This window comes from Aspergillus pseudoviridinutans (assembly GCF_018340605.1).
Source record: "Aspergillus pseudoviridinutans IFM 55266 DNA, scaffold_3, whole genome shotgun sequence".
NCBI classification, from domain to species: Eukaryota; Fungi; Ascomycota; class Eurotiomycetes; order Eurotiales; family Aspergillaceae; genus Aspergillus; species Aspergillus pseudoviridinutans.
This window is the reverse complement of record NW_025091283.1, coordinates 1,645,915-1,671,857: the sequence shown is the minus strand read 5'-3', so window position 1 is coordinate 1,671,857 and position 25,943 is coordinate 1,645,915. Positions and strand designations below refer to the sequence as shown.

The window sequence follows — 25,943 nt, the reverse complement described above, 5'->3', positions numbered from 1 at the left end:
TCTGCCCGACGGGATACAGTAGAAAAGAGAAAGCAAAAAGGAGCAATGCAGGAGCAACCATTGTCGACCGCGGAGAACCACGGAGACTTGTGCGGCAATGACCAGCAGTCATATGAAGGGAGGATTTTTGATTCCGATGTCTACAGCCAAGCCAGCTCAACGAGCTACGATGGCCGTCCGATCAATGACTACAATTTGCAGAGACAAAGGTGACCCATATCATGATCAATTTCGCTCATAGAACGTTTCCCAATTAACGTCTTTGTCTAGGTCGTCTTCGTTCTCTGCGCGCTTCAGATTTGCGGGCGGCCCCAACAGCATTGATCATTTTGCTCGCTCATGGCAACGAGCCGCTTGTTTCCCCGAAGTTCTCCCTCGACGTTCCTCGTTCGCGGCAGCTAGACCGGATGAAGAATGGACTTCGGGATGGAATGAGGATCTTGCATCGCGAAGCTCTTTATCAGCCAGGCAGGAGGCTGATTATACACGGCCGTTGCTGCATGGTGACGAGGAAGGAGACGGAGGTAATACTGATCACTCAAAAATGGGGTTTCCAAATACCGCCATCCTTAGCTCATCATTGGACAGGAGCCTGGGGACATCTTACGGTACGATCTCATCCAGGGTCAGTGAAGCGACTCGAAGAAACGCAATACAATTTCACAGGGAACAAGTGGCACATCGCAACGCAACTGTAGTTCCCGATGGTGAGCCTCTCCTTATCAAACAAATTCAGCACGATGATGGAACACGAGAGAGTGTCATTGTTGGCCAATCTACTGTGCCGCAGACGGTTTTCAATTCCGTCAATGTCTTGATTGGAGTCGGTCTGTTGTCGTTGCCCCTGGCAATGAAATACGCTGGGTGGCTCCTGGGGTTATCGTTCCTCCTCTTCGCTGCTGTGACGACTTCATACACTGCCAAGATCCTGGCTAAATGCTTAGACGTTGACCGAAGCCTTGTGACATATGCAGATGTAGCCTACATCAGCTTTGGGCACCATGCACGGATTGTGACGAGTCTTTTGTTCTGTCTGGAGCTGGTAGGGGCTTGCGTCGCCCTAGTTGTGCTTTTCGCCGACAGTCTTAATGCTCTGATACCCGGTCTGAGCATCCTTGAATGGAAAATAATTTGCGGGTTTATGCTTATGCCGCTCAACTTCGTTCCCTTGCGGCTACTAAGTGTCACGAGTATACTAGGCATCCTGTCTTGTACTTCCAGTGTGTTATTCCTGCCTCTGAATGGTGCTCGCACGATGGACTAAATATCTACAGTTGTCAGCATCATATTCATTGACGGCTTGGTCAAACCAGATAGCCCGGGCTCCCTTCGTCAACCGGCCAGAACCACAATGTTCCCTGACAACTGGGCTACTCTTCCGCTCAGTTTTGGTCTTATTATGTGTGAGTCTACCAGTTCCTTTGTCCGAATCTCGTACGCTGACTTGACTTATTCTCAATTCAGCCCCTTGGGGAGCACACTCGTGCTTCCCGTGTATCTATCGTGACATGAGGCATCCCCATAAGTACGGCAAGAGCCTTTGGGCGACATATATATTCACAGTATGTATTGCCGCACGCCGCCGGCGTGTCGAGCGCTAACATAATCATCAGTATTCATTGGATTGCGCAATGGCTATCGTGGGATGGTTGATGTTCGGCGATGGTGTCTTAGATGAAATCACAGCCAACGTGCTGTTGACGACTGAATATCCCCAGGCCCTGTCCATCTGTGTGATAGTACTGATTGCAATCATTCCTATCACCAAAGTGCCCTTGAAGTGAGTGAACCTCATGGCTAGCTTCTCGGCGCCCCAAGACAAGGAACTGATGAAATTTAGCTGCCGGCCTCTAGTCGCCACTGTTGAAGTTCTTTGTGGACTCGAACCGCGCCACAACACGATGTCTGATCGTCATGAAGGGCTGACAGAAACACTTCGCCGATCACTCCAAGTCACCATACGCATCTTTGTGGTGGTTGTAATTGTTGTGATGGCTATCGTATTCCCATCCTTCGACAAAATCATGGCCTTGATGGGATCCGCGTTATGTTTCACAATTTGCATCATACTGCCTCTCGCATTCTACCTGAAAATTTTTGGTAAGGAGATCGGGATGGGTGAACGCATACTGGACTGGTTTCTCCTTATCACGTCATCCGTCATGGCGATCATTGGAACTGCCTGGGCTTTCTTGCCAGAAGGCATGATTTTTGCGAATTGAGCCCGTTCTAATAGCCTTCGTTTCCCTTGCCGTGGCATCTTTTCTTATTGAACATTGATAGCAAAATTGTTTCGCGTCTTCCCAGGATTTAAAATCTCCTTTTTGAACTGCCGAGGCTTGCCACGTCCGTCATGCTCCCAGAGCTGGAATATCAATTTCGACGTCTCTTTATTCTTTGCCAATGTGAATCCCATACTCGACAATATTTCTTGCAACCTACTCGGTGTCAGGTACCGCGAGTTTTTGACGCAAGCCAACGGCAAGACCAGAAACAGGCTAGGTCGAATGGTGATGGAGGAGCCAGCCAGGGGTGTCTCTGTTAGAAACTCTACACAACGCTTCAACATATCTCCTCTCCCTGTTGCATTCGGAACGTAGTTAAGCACCAAAGACAGACTGATGATGTGGAACCGATCATCATCAGCGCGGGGAAGAGGCCTCTCCATGAAATCCTGTTTCAAGATGCCTGGCTCCTGAGCATTCAGATCAATCCTCGTGACATCAAGGTACTGGTTTTTAGAACATGCATTTTCCGTACTTAGAGCCCCAACTTCAAGCATTCGTAGCTTATAAGGCGAATCCTTCAACTGAGCTAAGCTCGGAGCGATCCAATCCACGAGGACTTTACTCGAGTCGCCGCCACGTTCCAACGATTGTCCCAATTTGCTGGCAAGTTGATAGCTCTCCAGGCCACCATTTGCTTGGATCCGCCCATCGATCTCCCGGACTAGGTCCTCGTCGCCTGCTTTTAATGCCTGGGCTCGAGATTTCAAAAGACGATGATGGGATCGAATGAGATTCCGGGTCGCTTTTGCTGAGAGTTTTGGATTTTTCGTTCTAACTGTTGGCGGGCGCGTGTGAGAGAGCAGTCTTGGCTTCCTTAAACGCTTTTTGACTGCAGCCATTGTATTTTGAAGCTACGGAAACAATTGCGGTCGCCCGAGGCTGAGGCGACCTGAGCGAATCTCTTGAAAAGTAGGATCGAAGAAAGGAAGAAAGAATATTGTCACTTTCCGGATGTACGTGATGTCCACATTCTGGGCCTGAGATGTTCTGAATTTCTGCTTGATGGTCCAAGTCTTACTTAGATAACAAAATAATACACTAATTATTATTATGTCCTAAATCTTAACACTACTTTTTGGCCTAGCCGAATTTAGACGGAGAAAGCGGATCGGGTTCAGTCAGCGCCAAGAGATCGAATGCTCTCAGCGAGGGGGAAGGTCAGGTGACGCACACAGTCACTCGTAGGGTTTTCGCTAAGCGAATACTCTCGAAACATTTTGACTCTCGACACTGCGACAATCAACACGACAGCGCCGGACGACAGCCATGGCCCCTAAGGTGGAAAACAAGCAAGGTAGGTTGAATCTGAGCGAGTTCATAGTTTCCTTGAAATTGCAGACGTGTCGATGGTTTGAGCCCGAGTTTGTGGACATGAATAAGAATGAGAATCGCCAAATCACCGCACCAATGTCCAGTCAATTTATACATTCTCGAATCAGCGAGAGCAACATGTCACGACCGCGCAACGATTTTGCTCTGATTTCTTGTCGTTCGCTCTCAGCGATTTGGACTGTGTTGGCAAAATCTTCAATCGTGTCAAGATATTTGGTTCCGGGTCTATCACCAGTGAAACTGACAGCTTCTTGAATTGAACAGGCAAGACCAAGCCCAGCGACAGGGCTGGCGCTGCTGCCAAGGCAGTCTTGAAGGGTGCAGGCGTATGTTGAAATGATCCGTCCGCGAAGCCTATGTTTCATTTTCTGTACTAAAGGTTCTTTTGATTCAATCAGGCGCACAAGTCTCGCAAGATCCGCACTTCCACCACCTTCCACCGTCCCAAGACCCTTCAGCTCTCTCGGTCGCCCAAGTACCCTCGCAAGTCGATCCCTCATGAGCCCCGTCTCGATGCCCATAAGGTTGTCCTTTACCCTCTCAACACTGAGAGTGCCATGAAGAAGATTGAGGAGCACAACACCCTGGTTTTCATTGTGGACGTCAAGGCGAACAAGAGACAGATCAAGCTGGCCCTCAAGAAGCTGTACGATGTCGACACTGTCAAGGTCAACACCCTCGTCAGGTATGGACACTGGTTTTCGTGGTTTCAATGATTCTGCTGGAGGCCGCTATTCTAATTTTTCCATAGACCCGATGGATCGAAGAAGGCCTTCGCTCGGCTAACCCCTGATGTGGATGCTCTGGACATTGCTGCCACCAAGCTTGCCATTGTCTAGATAACGGTTTCCTTTGGGTCTGGGCGAATTTTGTTGTTTTGCGTGGTGGTTCATAAATACCAGTCATAAAAGCTTGCCGCGAGTGCTGCAATGAGGGCTGAATGATCAATTGAAAAAAGAATTACTTGAATGCATGATTTCACCAGACCTTTATTTTGCGTAGATCTGATCTTACAAGGTTAAGTAGGTCGAGCAGTCGTCCTCGAGACTGTCGGATTGAGCTTACAAGCCTGGACTCGTTACGAGGTAGATCTAAGGCTGCGCAAGCAGCATGAGTAGACGATTCGAAACAAGACTGAGAGTTCATATTTCCTGACTTATAATACATGATTCAAGTTTCCATTTCGCGCAGGCGATCCGGGTTTGCCTCGCATCGTTACATAGCGATAAACACATGTTGCCATGACTTGTGTGGAATGCACTTCCTCATTATAATCCTGATTAAATCATTGCCCTCGAAGAGTTTCCAGGTGCTTGAGGACGGCGAAGTTCGTGTCCATCCATCGTTCGACACAGTTTTGTGCGCAGCTCTCCTCTCCCTGACCCAGACGGCCTGAAGAAATCTTTCCAGTGATGCATTTCTTCCAGCAGACATCGGCGAGATGGTGAACCGCTGCCCAGACACCGAGTCAGTAAAGATATTCAGAGAGCCAAATATTACTCCGGAGGTATGACGGTAAAATTGAGCCCCCCCCAATGCGAGCGAGAAAGATTATCATGACGAATGTAGCTCAAGAGATCACTTACTCTGCTGAATATTGGATCGCTGAGCCTCGTTTTCGAGAAATTGTGTCAGTTCTTTTCTGTCGGCATCGCTGAGCTTGGCGATATCATTTTGAGTCTGAGGATCCATTTTCTCTACAAGAGATAGTGGGGAAGAAAGATTATTGTATATGAAACTTTTGGGCTGGTTGCAGATGATGTCTCAGACGACAACGATCACGGAGTTGAGACGCAGATGGAAATGTGTATGGAGTATTAATACTACAAGCAAACAGCAGTACCTACTCATTTGCAATTTGAAGATGTAAATTGTGAGCGGTGTGTGGCGGCAGAAATAACAGCATATCATTTTTCCATTGCCTAGAGAGGTACCATTTCTTGCTTTATCTACCTTCAGGAACAATAGCCCCCCGGGTCTTCTGGAAAGCTAAGGCAAATAAAGCCAGACTGCTCATAAAATCATAGACTTTTGGAAATCCCATCCTCATTTTTCTGGGCACTACCTCTCTGGATCTCGCTAGAAGATCGTCGTCAAAAGTATGCCTCCGATACGAACCTCGCGCAATCGTAAACCACCACCTGCAGGCTTCGATGATATAGAGGACACTTTGCTGGAGTTCAGCAATAAAATGAAAGATGCGGAAAACGCGCCACACGATGGAAAGAAGAAACATGAGATGTTATGGCCGATTTTCCAAATAAGTCATCAGCGTGAGCTTTCTTGATGTAGCGCTACCGATGGCTATCAGCTGACTGCTTCGTAGGCTCAAGATACATATACGACCTTTATTATGAGAAAGAGGCGATATCAAAGCAGTTGTATGAATGGCTTCTCAAGAACAATTATGCGGACGCCAACCTCATCGCCAAATGGAAGAAACAAGGCTACGAAAAGGTATTGTCAGAGCTCCTAATCAGAGCTTCTCATATGTTCCCGTCTGGAGCCATATCTATCGGCCTTCCAGAATAACAGTGGAAGACAAGTGATATGCTAACTGTCGACATGTTGATTGTATAGCTTTGTTGTCTCCGCTGCATTCAGACGAAAGAGACAAATTTTAATGCGACGTGTATCTGCCGGGTGCCGAAAGCCCAGTTGAAGGAGGATCAGATGATTCAGTGCGTCAGTTGTGGTTGTCGAGGCTGCGCAAGCAGTGACTGATACTTATTTCCGCTGCCATTCGCGTGGAGGACTCAAGACATGAGGGCATCCAGCATCACCAAGGCTGGTTCTGTGGTTACTGCGTTGGTTGATATCTCCTTCGGCTGATTGATCTCTCCCTTCTTACTTGTGGACACCCCTTTTTTTGCCTCTGCTAGACCTCGGGTGTTTTGTCTAGCTCTAGTCTTCAGACTACTCTTCCCACAAGCCTTTCTTTCCTAAGCACATGACATGATACCCCCTCATATGATAACTCTCATGATTTCACGAATTCAGGCAAGAATTCCCCGAACCCTTTTGATTTCTTTATTCTAAGAGAGATTCCATTATAAAACCCTTCAATTGCAGACGTGAATATCAAATAATCCTTAATGACTCCAAAACTAAGCGCCAGTAAGAAAAATTGAAAATAGAAGGAAAAGCTAAAATCATCAACAATTGTTTCATGTACATCTAACAAATATAGTCATAAAGGTCATCAAAGGGTCGTCACAGTTCAGTGGGAATTCAGATCGACACCAGACCACGCCTTAACCCAAAACTCCAGGAAAGTTCAGTAAGTAACCAGACAAAAAGAGAACGACCCAGACCTAAATAACTGAATGAGAACTCCAAAGTATTGACCTTCGTAATTCCCCTTCAACGATCATGAAGTGTGCCGACTAAGTCGCTCGTGAATTTACAACAACAGCTCGTAAATTGGGTATCGTGAAACAGAATTCATAATCCTTCGTCTGTCCTCTCAATCGAGGGGTTTTCGAAGTGCCTCAGAACAAAGCAGTATTACTTCTGATGTTCAGCTGAGGTCTTGAAGTGTGCGATTTGGATCTCGCAGATTCGTCCTTGCTCGAACTTCCAATCTTCTGAAAGCCTTGCAGAAGGTCGACTCCGTCTACTTCCACGGGGCTTTCGTCGAAGAGATGAAATGAGAAAAAGTCGTCGTGGGTGGCATCGCCAAAACGCCCATGTTCAGGCATTTTCGACGGTGATTCGGGGAACAAAGGACCCTTAGACTTGGCAGACGGCAAAGCCTGCATGCCTGTTTTGCTATTGACACTCACAGAAGTGATATCAGCAAGGACAGTACCAGTCTGGTTTTCGGTATCTATTCGAGCACGTTTCGCGGACCGTTTCTCTGGCGAGCCATATGCTAGTGTCGAGATTCCTTCCTCTGCAGATTCCGCAAAGACATCGAAAGTCGCATGAAGATGGTCGCTTGGGGTGTATGTTTCGTCTTGGATTCTGAAAGCAGGACTCCACGGGAGGTCTTCATCTGTCAGCCCCAGATGTTTCAAGGGAGAATTGACCATTTGTTGGATTTTCTTGCGGTGATTCCGAAGGTTTGTGTTGGGAGACACAGACGGCGGGGGCTTAGCTGGCTTCTTGAACTTTATCACCGGCGTTAGAGGAGGCGGCAGCATGCTGACATACTCACCGCGAACCGGCGAAGAGCCGATCGCTACACCAGTATCTTTGAGCATTCCGGGACGTCTTGGGCTGATATCATGGGAAGAGCTTCGAATTCGAGCAATCTCCTCTTCTGCTCGGCCACGTTTAATACGAGGAGGGTCAATATCCAGGTCCGACGTTAAAATATGCCCTGTCTTCTTTGGACGCATTGCTGAAGACTCCAGGGAAGAGAAGTATCCGCTGTCATTCATCGTGGTCGATTCTCGTTTGCGAGAGTGAGGAACAACGGCGGAAGATGTGGGATGAGAAGGCGTTGGAGGTGTTCCCTGGCGAATAAACCCAGGGGGGGGGATAGGAGGTGACGAACGTATTGGTTGGGGTGGAGAAGAGCGCAGAGGCGCTTGGGACGTAGCAGCATTAACACCCTCGTCACTCATGTCGTCCTGAAGAGCAGGGTCTGAGGCGGGTATCGTGGCATCAGAAGAAAGATCCACATTCTTGGAGCTCTTCGGTACTAAGGTGTGGTTAGGTGGGGGAATGGCCCATGTTGTCGTACCGGAGCTTTGCGTGTGAGCAGGCTCTCTCTGGGAGGTAACAGGAAGAGGAAGACTTGACATGGTTGCGCGACGCAAAGGCTTATCCTTAAGAAATTGGGCTTCCATTCCGGGTTCAATGGCCCAGTAATTTCCCTTGCCCGGGTCATCCTTCGGCCGTTCCTGCTTAATAAAAGCTTTGTTCAGACTGAGGTTATGACGAATGCTATTCTGCCACCCGGGATCACTGTGTTTGTAATAAGAAAACGTATCTGAGATCCATTTGTATATTTGAGCCAAAGTCAAACGTCGGTTAGGCGCGCGTAAAATAGACATTCCTATCAAGGTCGCATAGCTGTAAGGAGGCTTTGTGCCATCGTCTTCAATGGGGGTCATCTCTTGCGGACTCGGAAGTCGCGTAACATCGACATCTTCGCGCTTCTGCTTCTTGACCGTTCGTTCCTTCAATGGGGCAGCATCCATGAGGGTCCTCTTCGGAGGCTTCGATGCAAAAGACGGTTCAGGGAAATCGGCGAAGTTGTCATTACAAGATTCAGCCAGTTGTCGCTTCTCCTTGGAGGACTGTTTTCCATGATTGACGCTGGGAAAGGTCGTGAATAGGGCAGATTGTGGCATTGCCGAAGACGAAGAGGTAGTGTATGGATATGTAATACTTGGAGTCCTCTTAGCTGGCGAGTCTGTCGTGAACTTCGGCGGAGCGGGAGCTGTTATGGGAATGAAGCCCAGTTCGCGACGGCCGGAAAGCGACGTCTTCAGCCCACGAGGCGTCTTCCTAGGAGACGGTCTATGAGCGCTGGATAGTGGCGGATCAAGTATGCATTCTTGACCGGCGGGAACATTCTCGGGAGGCTGTAAGGGTAGCGACGATGAACATGATGGACTAAGATTCTGAGAGTGGGATTGGAAAGCCTTTGTGTCGTGCTCCGCAGCCAGTTCTGAAAGTGGCGGCACAAAGGGCCCGGAACGCGTGGGATCCATCTCCAGTGATTGACTGGCAATAGGGAACTGCACCCGCGTTCGTGGAGTAGAAAATTCTGATCACAATGAGAAGAAGACTATCGCCAGTTGCAATGCGCGCACTCTCAAAGGTCTGATAGCAGACAAGTGTTTCTGAGATGAGGACGCGAAGCACCTCGTCAAACTAGAATTTCAAAGACAGTGGCTGGCGCATGTAATCAACCAGAATCAGGTATCAACGCCTAGGGTAAATAGAATGATGATAGCAGAAGAGAAGTTCAACTGGTAGAATCAGGTCGTGAAAGAGGAGAATCGGTGAGTTGGGCTCCAAGGCGCTAACAAGGACTCATTGAGAGCGCGGCCCAAGACAAATTGGCATCGAACCACAAGGGTTTGAAAGAAGGCTTCGTGAGGTGTTGTAGCGAGTAGGGAAATCTCTTGAGCACGTCTAATCAAGTAAGAGGTGGTTTAAGGCGTTTCTTGGGACCTGAAGACAATTCAAGCGAGGGAAGAGAAACAGATACAGGTTGGCAGGGGGAGGAGAGACCTTCGGGAAGACGGGGCTCGACTCTATATCAGATCCCTGTCTGGTGGTTAACTGGCAGGACTGTGTCCAGCCCAGGAAAGGTGGGGCGTGAATGAAGATGGTTGACTATTCCCTTGTTATAATTAGTCGACTGTGGAATGGAAGAAGGATATGTGCATCACCTCTGGGATGTTGACTGTCGCGGAACCCGCGGGGTGGTATGGTATGGTATGACGCGTCCGCGTCACGCGTCAGGCCTCCCTAAATGGATGGCAGAAACAGAAGCCAGAGCAGGCGTTCTCTTATATCCTTGACTCTTGAACAGAGCAACAGTTACAGAATACTAGGTAGGACAGCAGCTTGGTATCTTGCTACCTACTTAAGTGCCCAATACTTTGTATCATATGATGGCACAATTTATTATCATTTTACTGTAAGATGATGATGTGCACCCCTCATGTAGATACATATATGTGCCTAGCTAAGTAGTTTAAAATATGTTCTAGGTAGGTACAACAAGGCACGGGGGGTTTCACTTCTGTGACTTTCCAGGTCACTTTGGGATATACATTCTACTTATGACCTTAATTGCTGCTCCTGGTACCGGCACTGGTACTACTAGTATCTACACTTCGTTATGCTATGGAGTTTACAACCTACCTACTTGTACCTTGCCTTTAGAATCTGAATCCAACTTCACACTCGCCGCCCCCTTGCGCCCGAAATCCTGCCTCTACCCTCCTTTCCCTCCCTTTCGGTTGTGACTCCTTTGTTCCCTCCTCATCAGTAAAAGCCGTTCAAATTCCTACCTCGCTCCTCCTGTCCACAGAGTACGCAACAACGTACTCCGTACAGTTTCCAGGGTTCGGAGGTAAGACTCCAATTGGTAACATTCTATATCCAGACCCTACCTACTTCTCGACTGCTTTAGGTACCTAGAACTACTCCGTATCCGCGCAGTAGTCTAGTGAACTCTACCTTGTAACCTTAATATCTACATGAAGAATCCGCCTCCACCGTTCCAGCCATTGTGGACCTACGGTATTGTGAAGTAGATTGTAGCTAGATGCTAGATACTACCTAGGGACTAGGCATGACATTGTTGATTAGCCAATAGTAGAGCATGGGCTCCATCAATATTAACTAAGGGAAAGGGGCGGAAAGGGCTGGGGCCCGAGGGTACGGGGTTGGGTGCAGGCAAATTGTTCTACCTGGATTCTAGAGTGGTCTCGAGGTGTATTATGTAGCTCAGTATAAAGTAATTCATTGTAATACTAATTGCATTTTCATTTTGAATAATGTCAGCTCCATCTTCTATAATCAAGTAAAACAGACTGCCCCTTTTCCATGGGAACTTGCATATCGGGTCATTTAGTGTATAAATTAATCATATCTATCCTTGAAATGACCTTCTGCAAACTTCACTGTGGTGCGCGATAGGAATAATATACAAGCAATGGATACGTTAATAATAGGCATGCTAGAGGTACACGGTACTATTATATAGCATTATAAGATGTGCCACTTGTAGGTAAACTGATATCCTGAAAGTAAGGATGGGGTACCAACATATAGATCACACAAAGGTACTATTTTATTAAACTTTATAGACTATTAACTATATGATGTGATGCCATGCACTGACTGATATAACATTATCCATATATGTATGGTAATGTGCCTTTAGGCCAGCCTTAAATATACATATATATATGTGTGTGTGTATATATATGTGTGTGTGTGTGTGTGTGTGTGTATATGTGTGTGTGTGTATATGTGTGTGTGTGTGTGTGTGTGTGTGTGTGTGTGTGTGTGTGTAAGAGAGAGAAAAGGTGTGCTTGATACGTATAGTGGTTCAGAGGGTTGCCAGCATTAATAAGTCAAAACTACCTAGTGATTATCGAAGGCTGGCCATACTCACATTGAGTTAGCTGGGGTTTGTTCGAAAGAATTGGAGAAGGTTGACTCACCACCAAAGAGCAAGCCTCTTTTTGACCACTACTACCCCACTAGGCTCTGTCACCCAACCCAGGCGAGATCGCATTGTTGCATAAGTACTCTACGAAGTTCGAAGTAAATGTATAAATCATATTACCTAGGTATTCAGAGACCCTCCCCGCGACTCGAACCTTACAGTGCGCTTGCGCTCTAGCTACTATCACCGCCCAATTATAGCGAACAAGAAGCTGTCAATTGAACTGGTGCATGTGAACCAACAATGTATACAGACAGTACAAAGTGCAAGTCTGTATAGATATGTGGTCCAGTTCGGCCCATAAGACTCTGGTTACTGAAGAAAGCACCCAGAGATCAGATCTATTGATGCTCCTCTCTTAATCTATATACAGTCATGAATACTCATTTTTAAACAGTCATAAAAGAGCACAAACCCATCTATCTGCAAAAAGCAAATACAGTGATCTTAACAGGAAAAGGAACAAAGGAAATTGAAGAGCAATAAACGCTGCATGCAAGGACAAGGCAGTGTGAAGAGGGAAGAGCTACACTGAAACATGGAGTATCCCCAAGCAGGAGAATGATAAGGCAACATTGGCGACCGAGGCATATTAACACCAACTCCAGTAACAAAGCATGGAATACCAATCCGAACGCGTAAATAAATATAGACATGTTCGGGTTGCTTTTTCCGTATTATCATGAAACCATTAGTTTGACTTTTCAGCCTCTCAGAGAGCTGAGAGTCGCTCTCTCGGAGTACTAGAAGATCCTGCAACACTGACTCTGGGAAAGGAGGGCTAGGCGAAGAAAATATGTCGTCAGTCCAGGAAAGTAAACATGCTGGTATGAATGATATTGAGAGCACGGTCTGCGTCCCTTTCTTCGATGACACATGAGATGTTTATTTCGCTCGCACCTGAAGTATGATGCATGCAATTAGTCTTAGGCTTCAAATGAAGACTAATCCCGTAGTACCAAATAAGGGCACTTACCCTGTGATATCATTTCGATATTAACATTATTCTCACCGAGTGTGGTAAACATGCGCCCCGCAACTCCAATCATGTTCTTCATTTGCTTCCCAACCAGGCTGAGAATAGCCATCTCTGGGATAATATCGACTGTACCATACTTCTGCAAGTCATTCAAGGCGCCTTTCAGATCTTCGTCGATGATCTGATACTCATCTCTACCAACTCCATTGAGGAGAGGCATCTCTGAGTGAAGGGCCATTGACACATGGACCTCACTTGTAGATATCAAATCAATCGAGAGTCTCCAGCGGTCAAGAACAGAGAATATCCCAGCAAAAAAGCCATGGGAAAGCGAACGTTTGTTTGAATGCACGTTGATGACGAGTATTTTATGTTTGATTGTGACAGCTGTCGGTCGCTTCGGCCGCTGCATGAGACTGGGGCTTCGTGTACGGAAAAGCCTTGGATCATGGCCTGGGGTTGTTCTTTCAAGTTCGTATGTCGAGTCGGGGAATATCACGGTCCCATCACCCTTTGGATTCATAACGTTCTTTATACGAATGGGAATCCTAGCGCGGATGACTTGCTCCATGGTGAAAGGATGGATTACTTCGGAGCCATAAAACGTCAACTCAGCTGCCTCAGCGGGTGTGATGGCTGGCAGCAGACGCGCGGTCGGGACTTTGCGAGGATCAGCGGTGAATATCCCGTCAACCTCCTTCCACACCTGTAGTTCTTTGGCACGGACTCCGACTGCAACGAGTGCAGCGCAGAGATCCGTATAACCACGGCCAATTTGATCAAGAAGACCCCCCGGCACAGTCCCGAAGAAGCCAGTGACCACCGGCACTCTTCCTTCGCAATCCCTGAGCTTTCTGCCGAGAACAGTAGCAAGATTGTTATAAAAGTCCTGGTCGAGACCTTGACTCCCGATAGGGAAATCAATCACTTCCGCTAGATCCACATACTGCGAATCTACGCCACGGTCTTGTAGGAAGGCAGCCATCAGTCGGCAGCTAAGTTTCTCTCCTGTACTGATGACTTTGTCCACACAACGCGCACTTATCTCCCCGAGCGTTTGAGCCGCCTCTAGAACCTTCAGGACTCTTTCGCACTCGCCATTAATCTCTGAAATTAACTGAGTCCTGAGGGTTTCAGATTGTATCTGAACCTCGACGACCTGGACGTGTTCGAGCCGAACTGCCTCCACCAAGGAAACGTACTCGTGCGACTGGGCGTTTTCGGCATCACGGGCTGCTCGCAGGAGACTATTTAACGGTTGCCAATGAGTAAATGAGTGATAGATGAAGGACAGTGAAAGAGTGAAGGACATGGCGATCGAATTTTCGCGCAGAAAGAATTTCAGATCAACTGGTATGACTCACCGGTTCGTGGTACCTTCAGCTTTAGTTGAGCTGCTTCTTGCGGAACATACCACGGCGACTTTGTTTTCTCTGAGACTTGGCCTTGGTGAAAATAACAGCAGGAATACAATTAGAAAACTTGCTCATATTTTAGGACTGATATATGAGGACTTACAGCACAACATGATCAATGATATTCAGTGCAAACTTTCCGACACTGGTGCCCCCAAATTTTTGTACTACCCAGTTTGAACTGTCATTGGTAATTGACAGAGTATAGGGACTCGAGTCGGATTGTACTTGGTCTCCCATACTGCTAGATCAAGTATGACAAGACTAGCTGTCTTGCAAATGCAAGAATTCAACGTGTATGATAGTGGTCCTGTAATCGGCGCGGGGAGCAGGGACACCTTTTTATATGGACTGGCGGGGTTGCGAAAGCGGAGCACATACGGAGTAGTGATTTACTCCGGAGCTTTTTCTTTCTTTTTCTTTTTTTTTTTGCTGATGATTCATCCCCCGAGAGGAAAGAAAATAATGAAAAAATAAAATAATAAACGAAATGAAAATGAAAAAAGAAAGAAAGATTTTTACCTATATAGAAGAAAATAAGAAGAGGAATGGAATAAGAATAATAATAAACGGAGCATAATGTAGTATATCCATTATCATTGTCTAATTTTACTATCGATCCCAATTATTACTCGTGAGATCGTTATTATTTTTATTATCTGTAACTCGGTCATCGCCTAAATTAGACCTTGAGGTGGTCTAAGTATCTGTCCAGATCTCTATGTCCCAGGAACGGAGATATAGCGTTTCCTGCTACTAATATGAGAGCATAGCCAGGTTTGTCTTACTTGCCTCTTTTAATTAGTAGCTTTCCGACAGTGTAGGTACCTAAGAACTCGATCAGGCACCCGTGCTCACCAGTAGGATGGAATAATATATATCGCTTCCACTGCCGAAGTGCTCCATCCCCAGGAAAACATTGTCCCTTTCCATTGTCCCTCCCCAGACAGAGAGCAGACTAACCGCTCCGAGAAAGTATACAAAAGGATACGATCCCGCCGCTGCTTTTCATAGCAAGTAGCCTGACTCCCGTGCCTACAATAATGGGTCACGACGACGTTCATCACCCAACCTGTCCATTCTGTCCTTTCTCTGATCCTGATGATACTTTTGTTGCGCAGCATGTTGAATACTGTCATCCTGAAGGTGGCGGACAAACTGAGCCCCCCTCTGGAGAAAACGGGGATGAAGATCAACCATCTCCCAGATACCTACAACCACGAATCCCAGGGGATGAAAAGGTGTACATCAGATGTCAACACGGCTGTGGTGAGATCCTACTATCTGCTGAAATCCCGTATCATCTTGATATGCATGCCGCAGAAGGGATGGCAGTTGACGATGCGCCGTCAATCTATCCAAAACGCCCCGTGACGGTGAGCAAGGTCCAGGACCCCGGTCTTACACGCTCAAAAGGTCGAACGGGCGATGGCGAGGCCCTCGGAGATACTTGCAACGTTTCACTCCAACCCCGGGGTCGAAGGCAGGGGCCTGGTCCATCCTCAACGGAAAACGAGGTGACAAGCCCTCTGCTAGCCAATGTGTCACTTCCTGGAAGTGTGAAAAGACTTGGAGTACTATACCCGGGTTGGAAGTGCTTTTGATACCGCGCTAACTGGGGCACAGCGTGCAGAACTGGGACCATACGCCCATGAGAAACGAATGCCGGCATGGCTTCGGAGACTACTAGAACAGGGCGCAAAGAAAACTCAGTCCAACATCATCGGCCCAAATGGCAAGCTCTCAAAACTAGAGACAAGTGATAATGAGGCCAGCAATGTGATCTCACTGCTCTCCCAGCTATGCGAACAGGATAAGTCTGTTCAGCGAGCTTTTTTCTGCAGTCCGAAGGTCCGTCAAATTTCCAAGATGCCAAGGGAAGGCGGTTTCTGCGGTTACAGGAATATCCAGATGCTCATCTCGTACATTCAAGAATCTCATATCTCCGGTCATGAGCATTTCACTGAGACACTACCGACTATTCTGCAGCTACAAGATATGATCGAACGTGCATGGGATATGGGATTCAACAGCGTAGGAAGAGCTGAGACTGGGGGAATTCGCGGCACCAGGAAGTACATTGGCACACCAGAGGTAAAGTCAGAATGCTAAAATGTGATAATTGACAGAATGCTCATTCCTACAGGCACAGGCTTTATTTCTGAGTCTGGGGATTGAGTAAGACCAGGCTCCCCTCAGACGCTACGGAGCCACAAAATGCTGACCTTTAGCAGCTGCGAAGCAAGTAGCATCGGAGAAACCAGAGAAATGCGTGCCCACGACGCCTTGTACGCGGCTGTCGCCGCCTATTTTCGGTGCGCATGCTCCTTGGATGGAGATGACAAAGTCTTTTTGACCAACTTACCCCCGATATATCTACAACACCATGGTACTGTGTTATCAATGTTGAAAATCAATATTGGCGACTGACACATCACAGGTCACTCTTTGACCATCGTTGGCTTCGAAGTCCGAGGAGACGGAGGTGCGAATCTGCTCGTCTTCGACCCAATGTTCAAAATCCCTCTTGCAGTGAGACGTCTCAGCGGACCAAGAACAATCGCATCTCTCGATCCAACGAAGGTCCTAAAAGCATATCGGCGCGGTACTACCTATTTGCAGAAATACAAGGTGTTTGAGCTTCTCAAGTAAGTTCGGTAAGCTTGTCTTGTTGTTGACTACTCTGACTTCGCCAGACTGCGCGTTTCTTAGTCGTTGCCTTCAATTTGAACACACCCGTCTCATTGGCGTTTTCTTCACTCGGTGTGGTGCGAAGGAGGGATTATCATAACTAAATTCCAAAGTGCATCCTATGGTACGGGCTCGAATGATGCTATTTCAGCATATACGGAGTAAGAGGGCCCGTTTTCACATTAGCAGGTCTTTCTCATTGTACCACCTTTTAATGGACAGATAGAAAAGCAGGGCGAGTATTTTCCACACGACTATTTCATCATATGCCAAGTGACCCTTTCCAACAGAGTTCTTATGGCATACAAACAATATTAATCATCAATATTGACTATTTCGTAGAATTTGCTATCAGGAGTTTAGAGAGTCTAATGAAGCTTCTGCATTTTTACGCATTACCTTACTGTACCCGTGATTGGAATTTGCTTTTACTGGTTGCGAATTCATGCCTGAGGCCCAAAGCACGGCCCGCCCCGCTGAAAAATTCCCCGAACCCCTCGATTCCATTGCATGGTATCAGACACGACTCATTCATCACTCTCGAGCGGTTGGCACTTTTGCTGGGGCCACTATGCGAAGATCCCCGAATGTGATCATTACAGGCACCCCTGGTGTAGGGAAAACTGTTCATTGCGAGAAATTAGCGCAGGAGGTCGGCTTGCGACACCTATCCATAAACCAGGTCGCCAAAGATCGAGGTTGCTTCGAAAGCTATGACCAGGATTTGGAGACCTGGATCGTTGACGAGGACAAAGTACGTCGTTAACTTTTCGATATCCGTATTGAAGGCACAACACCTACGAGGATCTTGCCTACGTTTCAGGCTCATCCCGAACTCACGCACGTAGACTGATGTGACAGTATAGTTACTGGACGCGATTGAAGATGAGGTGCTTCAGGGCGGCTACTTGATTGATTGGCATGCATGCGAATTGTTTCCCAAATCATGGATAGATCTCGTCGTGGTCTTGCGATGCCCGTCGACTTCCATTTTATATGACCGTCTTTCTGCGAGGTACGTGCATGCTGCTTCTTCCATAACTGCTCTTTATCCTTTCCCTAAACCCGCCCTAACACGATCGCTCTTCTTCTAGAAAATACAAAGAGGCCAAATTGCAGGAAAACTTAGATTCTGAAATATTCGGCGTCTTGTCAGAGGAAGCGCGCGAAGCTTTTGACGAACAGATAGTTGTGGAGCTCAATAGTGAGGAGGACGATGATGTAGAGAGCAACTGTGCGAGGATTTCAGCCTGGATAGCATCCTGGAAAGAAAGCCGAGTGGAAAACACAGAGTGAAGCCGGACCTGGGCAAACCTAATGGCTTTTCCTCCAAACCTTTCAGGTCCTCGTACCTGCACTATCAAGGTAGAGGTGCCCTTCTTCGAGCCACTGCTTTAGCTTGACGAGAGCCTTGTACCTGTGAGAAACTCGATTCTATCCCAACAAATCAGCGCAAGATGCTTGAACAGTCCGCGAAGACAAATAAAAATAATCAGGCCTGACAGGGAGAAAGGGGAAACGGTATTTCCGTTCCTGTCTTCCTCCGCAAAGGTTGAGCGAGCAATTGTGAGACATTTAGATGTCGTACCTTTTCCTCCTTGTCCATCTCAGCATATGTCATCCCATTATGTTCAAATATCGGATCCCAGCCTGGAATAATTAATGCAGAGAATAAAGATCATGACTGAATCTACTCACCGAAGTTCAATGGGCCTCTCGGCCTGACAATAATACCCTGATGTCCGAATTAGATTTATAGAACACCATATAGACGCGAGTGCCCGTTTACCTCTGTCCTTCCCTGGAAAAGTATTGGTTCTTCTCCAGGACCACGACAAAAAGCAAATGTGCAAACGGCTTCTGCACTTCGGTCCTCGAAAGAGTCAAGCATCTTGTTGAGACCGTCGTGTCCCAGTGCGCTCAAAAAATGTTTGCTATATTGCCTGATCAGTTCCGCAGTTCCAAAGTTACAATGCGACTCGAAGGCATCTTTACATATACGCGCCTGGAAGTCCTTTCAGAGCGCGGAATCCAAGCGCTGTATCCTCCGTCAAGACAGGGCCGCCTATCTTCCATAAAGCGTCAAAATGAAAATTCAGAGACCATCATACGAAATCACATTACTGCAATCCAGTCCCTACCTGTTCTGCTGCACGCCTAGCCTTTTCTTTCGCGATTTCTTCAATGGATCCCTGTATCTCGGGTACCTCGATTGCTTGGCTGTCAATCTCAACCACATTTCCCAGTATCGCTCTCACTTCAGCCAATTTGTTTTTGTTACCAGTAATGAAGTTTAGCTTCGCCGTGGTAATCATGGCTCTGGTGCTGCAGGGGCAAAGTCCATTGAGACAAAGGTGAGTGAAGGTTTGTTGCCACTTAGCTCGCGAGAAGGAAGGGATGAATAGGGTACCGCCTGTACCTTACAGTAAATACCTCAGTTACTAATGGGATTGGTGATTCACTATTGGGCAATGACTGCCTCCATAAAGGACGATATCACTCAGGCATTATCAAACATGAAACTGGGCCGTATACAGACTCGACATGAGCGAATAAGTATAACAATCTAAACCGTATGTCTCAAAGACGCAATAATAGACATGGCTCTTGATGTCTTGCTGATAAGAGCTTATTGTCTCCAAGAACAACCCCGATCAAATAGTAGCACGTAGCAACAGACACCGAAGTAGAAGCAGAATCACACTCTCACAGGAAAGGAATTCATCGTCCACGTGAGTATCTTGTCGCAGAGGCGCATGAGTCCATTCTTATCTTTTTTCCGTAATGCCAGGCTGTTTGGCCGTTGTTGTTCCCAGGATTTGTACCAAGTGTCCGAACTTTATGCGTCGAAACATGCTAGTTTACATACAAGATTCAGAAAATAAGGTTAAGTCGAAGAGTGAAGCGAAGCCAAGAGCATTCCCAAGTTTTTCTAATAGTTGCGGTTGCAAAATCTATGGTAGGACCGCGCTGTAAGTTTGTGAGTTGAGCTTGTGACAATGGCCACGAATATTGACAATGGCACTGGTAGACGACTTTAATCGCTTGGCATCTCGGCAGTGTCAGATATTTCGAGCCTCTCTTGCTGAGCCATTGCCTGTGCCGATACTATTTCTGCGAGACGTTTCAAACGCGGTGTTTGGAGCCCTGGATATTATTAGTATTCTGGGCGCCATTTCTTTGAATCACTCACATGATGGTGTGTATGTCTCTAAGGCTGTGATGACACGGGGCTCGGCGATTTCATACGGGCCACTGTCTTCCATGTCAACGGGGGTAAGGAGGAGTACGTCGCTCTTTTCTGTGACACGGGAGGCTACGGCTTTCATGATCTCGCCATTGATGGGCTGTTCGTAGTCAGCGACAAGATATTGATTCAGAAGCTTCTGGATCTGGTTTGGAGACAGCCTAGAGAATCGACCAATTAGCCTTCATTTTAAAAGTGCTGCGAACGTCCGCCTTACATCCAACAGATATCTTGGATTATCTCGATGTCGTTGAGAGTAGCTTTCTTGAGCTGAAGGAGCTTCGTTGCTTGCTGAGAAACGAAAAGATATATCAGTGAAAATCATTACCGTCTCTTGGAAACCAGCTTACCATCAAATGCTCTAGCTGCAATGTTCCTTCAGGCATATCATGACTCTTGCACCACTCCTCAATCCGAGTTATGTTGTAATTGATTTGAAGGCCACGCTTCCAAGACAAAAAATTCCTCCGCATCAGGAGATCGTTGAAAGCGGTGACACCGACAAGGCGAAGCAGCTCTGTTACGGTTTGAATAATGATAGAATCTTCCAAGTAGAAAGCTTTCATTGCCTTGTAGACATTGTTCAGAAGGCTGAGGAGATTATCCATGCTGTACGCTGGATTGTTGTTTGACGGAAGAAGTTTCCCCAGGAACCGATTGGTCTCACTGGTGACGAACCCAGGAAGGGACTGAGATTCGATGATCGCGGGGACAATCATCTTATACAGTTTCTTCTTCAACACCTTCATCCACGTGTGATAGATATTGAACTCCAAGCTTTCTAAATCATGCTTCACGATCTCCAGGAGGCGGTCGTATTCGTAATTATCCGTCTTTTGAGCCTCGTACCAGTCCTCTGCCAGAAAGACAAATGAAAGCATTTCGTGCACGTTAGAGAGCCAGAAAGCACCCGGATTAATGGCGTCATCACCATCATGCTGCATGACTTCTTGCTGAATTGACTGCATCACGTTGGCTAAGAAACGCTCGGACTCCTTCACAAAACCATTGTTCCACATCTCTGACGTGACAAGATTGATCAAATATGCAGGAAATAGGACTTCCTTCTCGGTTGGCGGGGGTGTCGAGCTGGGCAGTGGGATTTTCAAGTTGCGAATCAATCCCATTGTGACTTCCTCATTGAGCTCATCTTCCTCAGACAGTAAATTCTCGAGCTCTACCTCAACAGTGTCAAGTCCAGGTGAAAAAGTATGCCCAGAAAAGTTCTGACGACCAAACGTCGAACTCGGGATTGCCATAGTCACAGGCCGGGGATTGTACGCACCGCTGAAGCGATCAGTGTCTATTTTCTCGGCCCCGGCACTCCGTCGCTTAGGCTTTGACTTCTTTGAAGAAACCAAGTTTATCAAGCCGCCGGCAGGTGGCTGCGTAGAACCGCTGTTCTGCGCATCTCCGTTAAGCCCGTTCAAAGGAATGTTTCGTTTAGCGAGCTCTAGCTGCTCTTCAAGCTCCGCAACTTGTTGGCGAAGAGAAGCCCGGTCATTCTCCGCTTCACTGTTCAGTTGTCTGAGCCGATCCAACTCCAGATTAGCGGACCGAATTGACTCCCGCGAGACCTTCTCTTCTTCTTGCAGGCGCTTGATGATCGTTTGTGCCTCAGCGTAACTCTGCTGCAATTTGCTCATTTCATCCTCCATGGCGGCCAATCGGGCAGCAGTAATCCCAGCTTGGTTAGCCTCGGCCTGAAGCTCCCTGGTGCGATTTTCTAAAGCGTTGTGACGACTTCTCCATGATTTCAACTGCGTCTCATAATTCTCCAACTGCGAGTTCAACGATTTGTTTTCGCGCTTCAGTGACTCGAGATACTGAGTCAGCTCCACCACCTTATTTTCGAGTTTGTAAGAGATTTGCTTCAGGTCTCTCGCTTCCTCTCGAAGTTTTTTATACTGCGTCCTGGCCTGCTTTCCTCTCCATAAGTTTTGGACAATGATTACCTTATGACGATATTGCTGCCATGCACGTCTTTGTCGCCAGGATCGAAATGCGCGCTGTATGATCTTTGCCGCGTTGCCATGTATAGTGTCCATGATATTGCGTCGGCAGAGGAAGCCCTTAGCCACTGATTGGAACAGAATGAAATTGCCGCGAACTTSATTGTAGAATTTTCTTTCCTTTTGACCACGCCAAATTCTCTGGATAGTGGTGGCAGCTTTGATTTGACGCACTTCTGCCGCACGCTGTCTTGCCAAGAAACCTCTGATCAGAGCTTGCGTGGTAAGGATAGAGGAGCGGGCTTCGAGGTATCGACGCCTATAATATTTGCACCGCAGATTTTTTTGTATCATGATTGCGCATTCGTTCAATCTGGATGTACGGAGATTCTCCAGGAACGCAAGCATACCTGCTCGGAAAAATATCTTGGTTAAGCCCAGTTGGTATTTATCTTGTTTCTGATGGCTCGCGTCCCCAAGCGCTTTCTGTAAAATCGCATGGCACATTTCCTTGATTTCTGAAGTCCATTGAGACGAATGACAAAGCATGTAATAACGGATGGCAAATTCCTCATACGTCCAACGAGTGGGATACCCAGCAGTACTGATGCGGACGGTCTCAAGGACACCACAGGCTCTGAGTTGACTTAAGACCATTGGCCCTTCGAATTTCCAAGGCTCTTTTGCCTCGTTAGGCTTTATGCACCGTATGTAGTGCACATCGGTAGAATTGATGGTATTCATGAGCTCAATGAGCGATGACTTGAAAATTCCCCCAAGCGTAGGCTTTCTGTTGACAGCGACTCCGATTCTGCGTCCTGGAGCTGCAACTGGTTTGGAGGAAATCGATGCCGAATCTTTCTCCCGAACAGCAGCAGCAGTGTCTAATATTTCTTTCACGAACTCATTTGAAGAATTGCGAAGGACGTCCATATGCTCGTCTGGCACAGTATCCCTATTCTTCTCTATGAAGCCATCAGACTCATAAGTCACGTCAACCGCATAGTGACAAATGGTGAACGCTGATTTGCCGAATCGGGGCTTTTTGTAGAACTTCTGCTTATCGGCCGCGAAGTTATGATGCAGCTTGGTCACGAATTGCTCATCTGAGCCCATCGGCAACCGCGATTCTTCGTCCAAAAGAGACAATATGCCAAGCTTGGCCTCGATAAGATCAATGCACGGCTGGTTGTCGGAGAATTCAATGAATGTCCAATCAATCTTTTCGCGCACATATTCCTCTTGCTCAAGCTTGAAAACGTGCTGGTTAAATTCTTGCTGCAATTTCTCATTGGCGTAATTGATGCAAAATTGTTCAAACGAGTTCTTTGCGAAGTGTTCAAAACCATAGATATCCAAGACGCCGATGAATGATTGGTAGCTGCTTAAGACCTCGTCACTAGCTAAGCGGCGATTTATCTTATCAACCAGCCAATCGAACAAACTGGAATAGATGAATTTCGCGACTGAGTCTTTCACGACTGTTGCTTGTTGTTGTGTGAGATTGGAGGTGATCTTCTCTCCCCTGGTGATTAGCTGCTTCTTCACTATCCACTTGGCAAACTCATTGACATCGATACCAAGCATGTCGCATGCCCGAACCAGGGAAGGCTCCGATGGGGACAAAGTAGAATCAGTCCGCGTGGCAGTGATTTTGACATTGCCAAGATGTAACAGAGCAGCCAGAATGCCGAATATCTCTGCTTGCGTTCTCTCCGGCACCCCAATCGTGCTCAAGGACTTCCTCGTCGCATTGAATTCGGACTTATCGTCAACACCTTCTATGGTAGGAGTCCCACCTTGATTGAGATAATCGAAATCTTCAACCGAGGTGAGACCGAGATCTTCTTTTTCCTGGTCGGTTGCTCCAGCCACGAGTTGATAGAAGATGTGATAGTTGCGTTCCTTGAGGGGCTGGAACACCAGCCGAGAACGCTCTAACAGATATGTCCTAATCTTAGCCCCAATGATGTTGTTCCTATCGTCAAACATGATCTCGATATACTTCCCGAATCGTGATGAATTGTCATTTCTTGTGGTTTTAGCATTACCGAAAGCTTCCATGACCGGATTTGTGGCCAAAATCTGCTCTTCGGTTTCACTGATTGCATCCGCCCGACTTGTTGTATACTTTCCGGGTTGGTCTGAGGATTCACGAGTCGCAAAATACCGCATGATGTATTTTGCGCTCACCGTCTTTCCAGCACCGGATTCGCCAGACACCACAATCGTTTGGTTTTTTCCATCTCGTAGCATGTCACTAAGTAACGCATGTAAGTAGAAGTCGAACAATGGCAATAGTGGTGGCTTACGCAAACGCCTCCTCCGCGATGGCGAACAAATGGGGTGCTTGTGAAGCACGGTGCTTTCCGGCGTACACCTGTACCATTTGTGGTACATAGAGCGAGTCAACCCTAGCGAAGGGGTTCGTTGCAATAAGAACTATGCCGCTGTATGTATATATCTCTTTCTGCGCGTAACGAAGTTTTATAGCCTGCAGAACTTCGGAGCAATCAGCAACAAAGTTGACTAGGCTACAGACGAAAAAGCGCACCAGCAGGTTCGTTCAAATGGGAAAGATTAGTGAGATCTTCGCTGGCTTCCAGCATCGCAGGATTCATTAAAGGCGGTAATTTCGGGTTATTGTCCATTTGCAACTCGGCCTGTGTAGTCTCGAGCGTTTTCGTCTTCTCCCGCGACGAAATTGTTAGCCACGTTGATATCAAAATGCGACGCAAATGGTACACAGTCCGCGAAATACCTCTCCATTTTCCAACAGAAAGACCAGTTGCACTTTGTCTCCATCGACCACTTTCTCCTTGACCTCGGATGCAATCCATCCCTCTGTCGGGTCGGGCTGCCAGGCCCGCGTCCCAACCTCGTAGTTGTGTGCCATTGAAGTCGTATCAGAAGTCGTATCCCCTCTTGGATTGGTGCTCTGGGAATGAAAGGTATAGTATGGAGTTAGATAGGTGGGCTATGAGGCGGCGATTATACAAAGCTCTGGTAGAAGCATCTAGTGAGAAACGAGCTGTCTGGGAATGAGATCGCCAAATGAAGGATTATAGCTTGCAAACAGCTACCACAGCCTTGTTGCTTTGCTCACAGAAAAAAGAAAGAAAGAAAAAGGAAAGAAAACGTATTCATCCAAAAAGAAAGCCTACTGAGGTGATGTGGTGGAACAGCTGGCTGTTATTGTTGAGCCACAACCCCTGAGCCCTGAGGAGCTTGGAAAGCTGCGCCACTTGTCAGGAGTCAGGACCATTTTCCATTCCACATTTTAAACGCCAACATGTACTAATAGATCATCCTCGCAAAGGTAGGAATAACGTTATAACTACTAGGTACAAATAAATCCGTCTTTCAAAACTTACTCTTCACACATCTACCAAAATCTGTAGTCAAATCCAACTGTCATTATAACGAAGGATTTGACGTCTAAAAGAACAGAAATCAGTCAAAGAGTGGTCTTCAAGGTCTCTGGATTTGACTTCAACCAACAAGTCAGTATTGAACCGTCGGTACTATTCGCAAAGATCCCCATACTGCTTCCTGTCCGAATTTTGAATCTACCATTTGCTATGAACGTCTGCCCTCGCAACTGACAATTGCTCGATAATCATTAAACATGGTTGACAATATCGTACTCCTCACGCCGCAAATATTTTAGAGGATAAACAGGGAAAGAAAGGAAGGGGAACAGCATCGAAAAGTCGGATGTAGGAACAAAAGTAAAAAGGAGAACATTAGATACGGGGAGTATAAAGCCCTTGCCGTATGAATAACACACGTATCAGAAACCTGGACTTTGACGACGAATACGGTCAGATAGAAAGACAAGACGTAGGTGCAATTTCGAAGCCAGGATCCCATTCACAGCGGTGCGAAGTGAG

General features: G+C 47.0%; 11 protein-coding genes across 11 annotated transcripts; 5 read left to right on the top strand and 6 right to left on the bottom strand.

Annotated features, from left to right (window-relative positions):
* Positions 1-45: 45 nt before the first annotated feature.
* On the top strand, positions 46-2,222 carry Asppvi_004313 (putative transporter; the record flags this gene model as incomplete). Its single annotated transcript, XM_043300268.1, has 6 exons — positions 46-209; positions 271-1,220; positions 1,275-1,434; positions 1,514-1,562; positions 1,614-1,780; positions 1,841-2,222. 6 exons carry the CDS (start codon positions 46-48, stop codon positions 2,220-2,222), a joined length of 1,872 nt encoding a protein of 623 aa, XP_043156203.1.
* Positions 2,223-2,266: 44 nt separating this feature from the next.
* Asppvi_004312 (25S rRNA (adenine2142-N1)-methyltransferase) lies at positions 2,267-3,127 on the bottom strand (the record flags this gene model as incomplete). Its single annotated transcript, XM_043300267.1, has 1 exon — positions 2,267-3,127. One exon carries the CDS (start codon positions 3,125-3,127, stop codon positions 2,267-2,269), a length of 861 nt encoding a protein of 286 aa, XP_043156202.1.
* A 427-nt stretch (positions 3,128-3,554) lies between these two features.
* Positions 3,555-4,459, top strand: Asppvi_004311 (60S ribosomal protein uL23; the record flags this gene model as incomplete). Its single annotated transcript, XM_043300266.1, has 4 exons — positions 3,555-3,582; positions 3,885-3,946; positions 4,019-4,305; positions 4,372-4,459. The coding sequence occupies 4 exons, from the start codon at positions 3,555-3,557 to the stop codon at positions 4,457-4,459; spliced, it is 465 nt and encodes a 154-aa protein (XP_043156201.1).
* Positions 4,460-4,905: 446 nt separating this feature from the next.
* Asppvi_004310 (Tim10/DDP family zinc finger protein) lies at positions 4,906-5,312 on the bottom strand (the record flags this gene model as incomplete). Its single annotated transcript, XM_043300265.1, has 2 exons — positions 4,906-5,012; positions 5,207-5,312. The coding sequence occupies 2 exons, from the start codon at positions 5,310-5,312 to the stop codon at positions 4,906-4,908; spliced, it is 213 nt and encodes a 70-aa protein (XP_043156200.1).
* A 409-nt stretch (positions 5,313-5,721) lies between these two features.
* Asppvi_004309 (BUD31 family protein) lies at positions 5,722-6,344 on the top strand (the record flags this gene model as incomplete). Its single annotated transcript, XM_043300264.1, has 3 exons — positions 5,722-5,893; positions 5,947-6,077; positions 6,201-6,344. The coding sequence occupies 3 exons, from the start codon at positions 5,722-5,724 to the stop codon at positions 6,342-6,344; spliced, it is 447 nt and encodes a 148-aa protein (XP_043156199.1).
* A 767-nt stretch (positions 6,345-7,111) lies between these two features.
* Asppvi_004308 (forkhead box transcription factor) lies at positions 7,112-9,286 on the bottom strand (the record flags this gene model as incomplete). Its single annotated transcript, XM_043300263.1, has 1 exon — positions 7,112-9,286. One exon carries the CDS (start codon positions 9,284-9,286, stop codon positions 7,112-7,114), a length of 2,175 nt encoding a protein of 724 aa, XP_043156198.1.
* Positions 9,287-12,568: 3,282 nt separating this feature from the next.
* Asppvi_004307 (aspartate kinase) lies at positions 12,569-14,400 on the bottom strand (the record flags this gene model as incomplete). The annotated part of the gene is made up of 4 exons (XM_043300262.1): positions 12,569-12,666; positions 12,743-13,992; positions 14,110-14,190; positions 14,264-14,400. 4 exons carry the CDS (start codon positions 14,398-14,400, stop codon positions 12,569-12,571), a joined length of 1,566 nt encoding a protein of 521 aa, XP_043156197.1.
* An 803-nt stretch (positions 14,401-15,203) lies between these two features.
* Positions 15,204-16,872, top strand: Asppvi_004306 (C78 family peptidase; the record flags this gene model as incomplete). The annotated part of the gene is made up of 7 exons (XM_043300261.1): positions 15,204-15,734; positions 15,787-16,254; positions 16,307-16,338; positions 16,395-16,549; positions 16,601-16,692; positions 16,783-16,808; positions 16,857-16,872. The coding sequence occupies 7 exons, from the start codon at positions 15,204-15,206 to the stop codon at positions 16,870-16,872; spliced, it is 1,320 nt and encodes a 439-aa protein (XP_043156196.1).
* A 424-nt stretch (positions 16,873-17,296) lies between these two features.
* On the top strand, positions 17,297-18,147 carry Asppvi_004305 (nucleoside triphosphates FAP7; the record flags this gene model as incomplete). Its single annotated transcript, XM_043300260.1, has 3 exons — positions 17,297-17,605; positions 17,718-17,866; positions 17,946-18,147. The coding sequence occupies 3 exons, from the start codon at positions 17,297-17,299 to the stop codon at positions 18,145-18,147; spliced, it is 660 nt and encodes a 219-aa protein (XP_043156195.1).
* A 42-nt stretch (positions 18,148-18,189) lies between these two features.
* On the bottom strand, positions 18,190-19,166 carry Asppvi_004304 (non-canonical purine NTP pyrophosphatase; the record flags this gene model as incomplete). The annotated part of the gene is made up of 6 exons (XM_043300259.1): positions 18,190-18,285; positions 18,440-18,501; positions 18,550-18,586; positions 18,641-18,785; positions 18,847-18,920; positions 18,993-19,166. The coding sequence occupies 6 exons, from the start codon at positions 19,164-19,166 to the stop codon at positions 18,190-18,192; spliced, it is 588 nt and encodes a 195-aa protein (XP_043156194.1).
* Positions 19,167-19,888: 722 nt separating this feature from the next.
* Asppvi_004303 (type V myosin) lies at positions 19,889-24,946 on the bottom strand (the record flags this gene model as incomplete). The annotated part of the gene is made up of 7 exons (XM_043300258.1): positions 19,889-19,998; positions 20,045-20,259; positions 20,316-20,389; positions 20,449-24,310; positions 24,363-24,552; positions 24,605-24,737; positions 24,812-24,946. The coding sequence occupies 7 exons, from the start codon at positions 24,944-24,946 to the stop codon at positions 19,889-19,891; spliced, it is 4,719 nt and encodes a 1,572-aa protein (XP_043156193.1).
* Between the last annotated feature and the right edge of the window lie 997 nt (positions 24,947-25,943).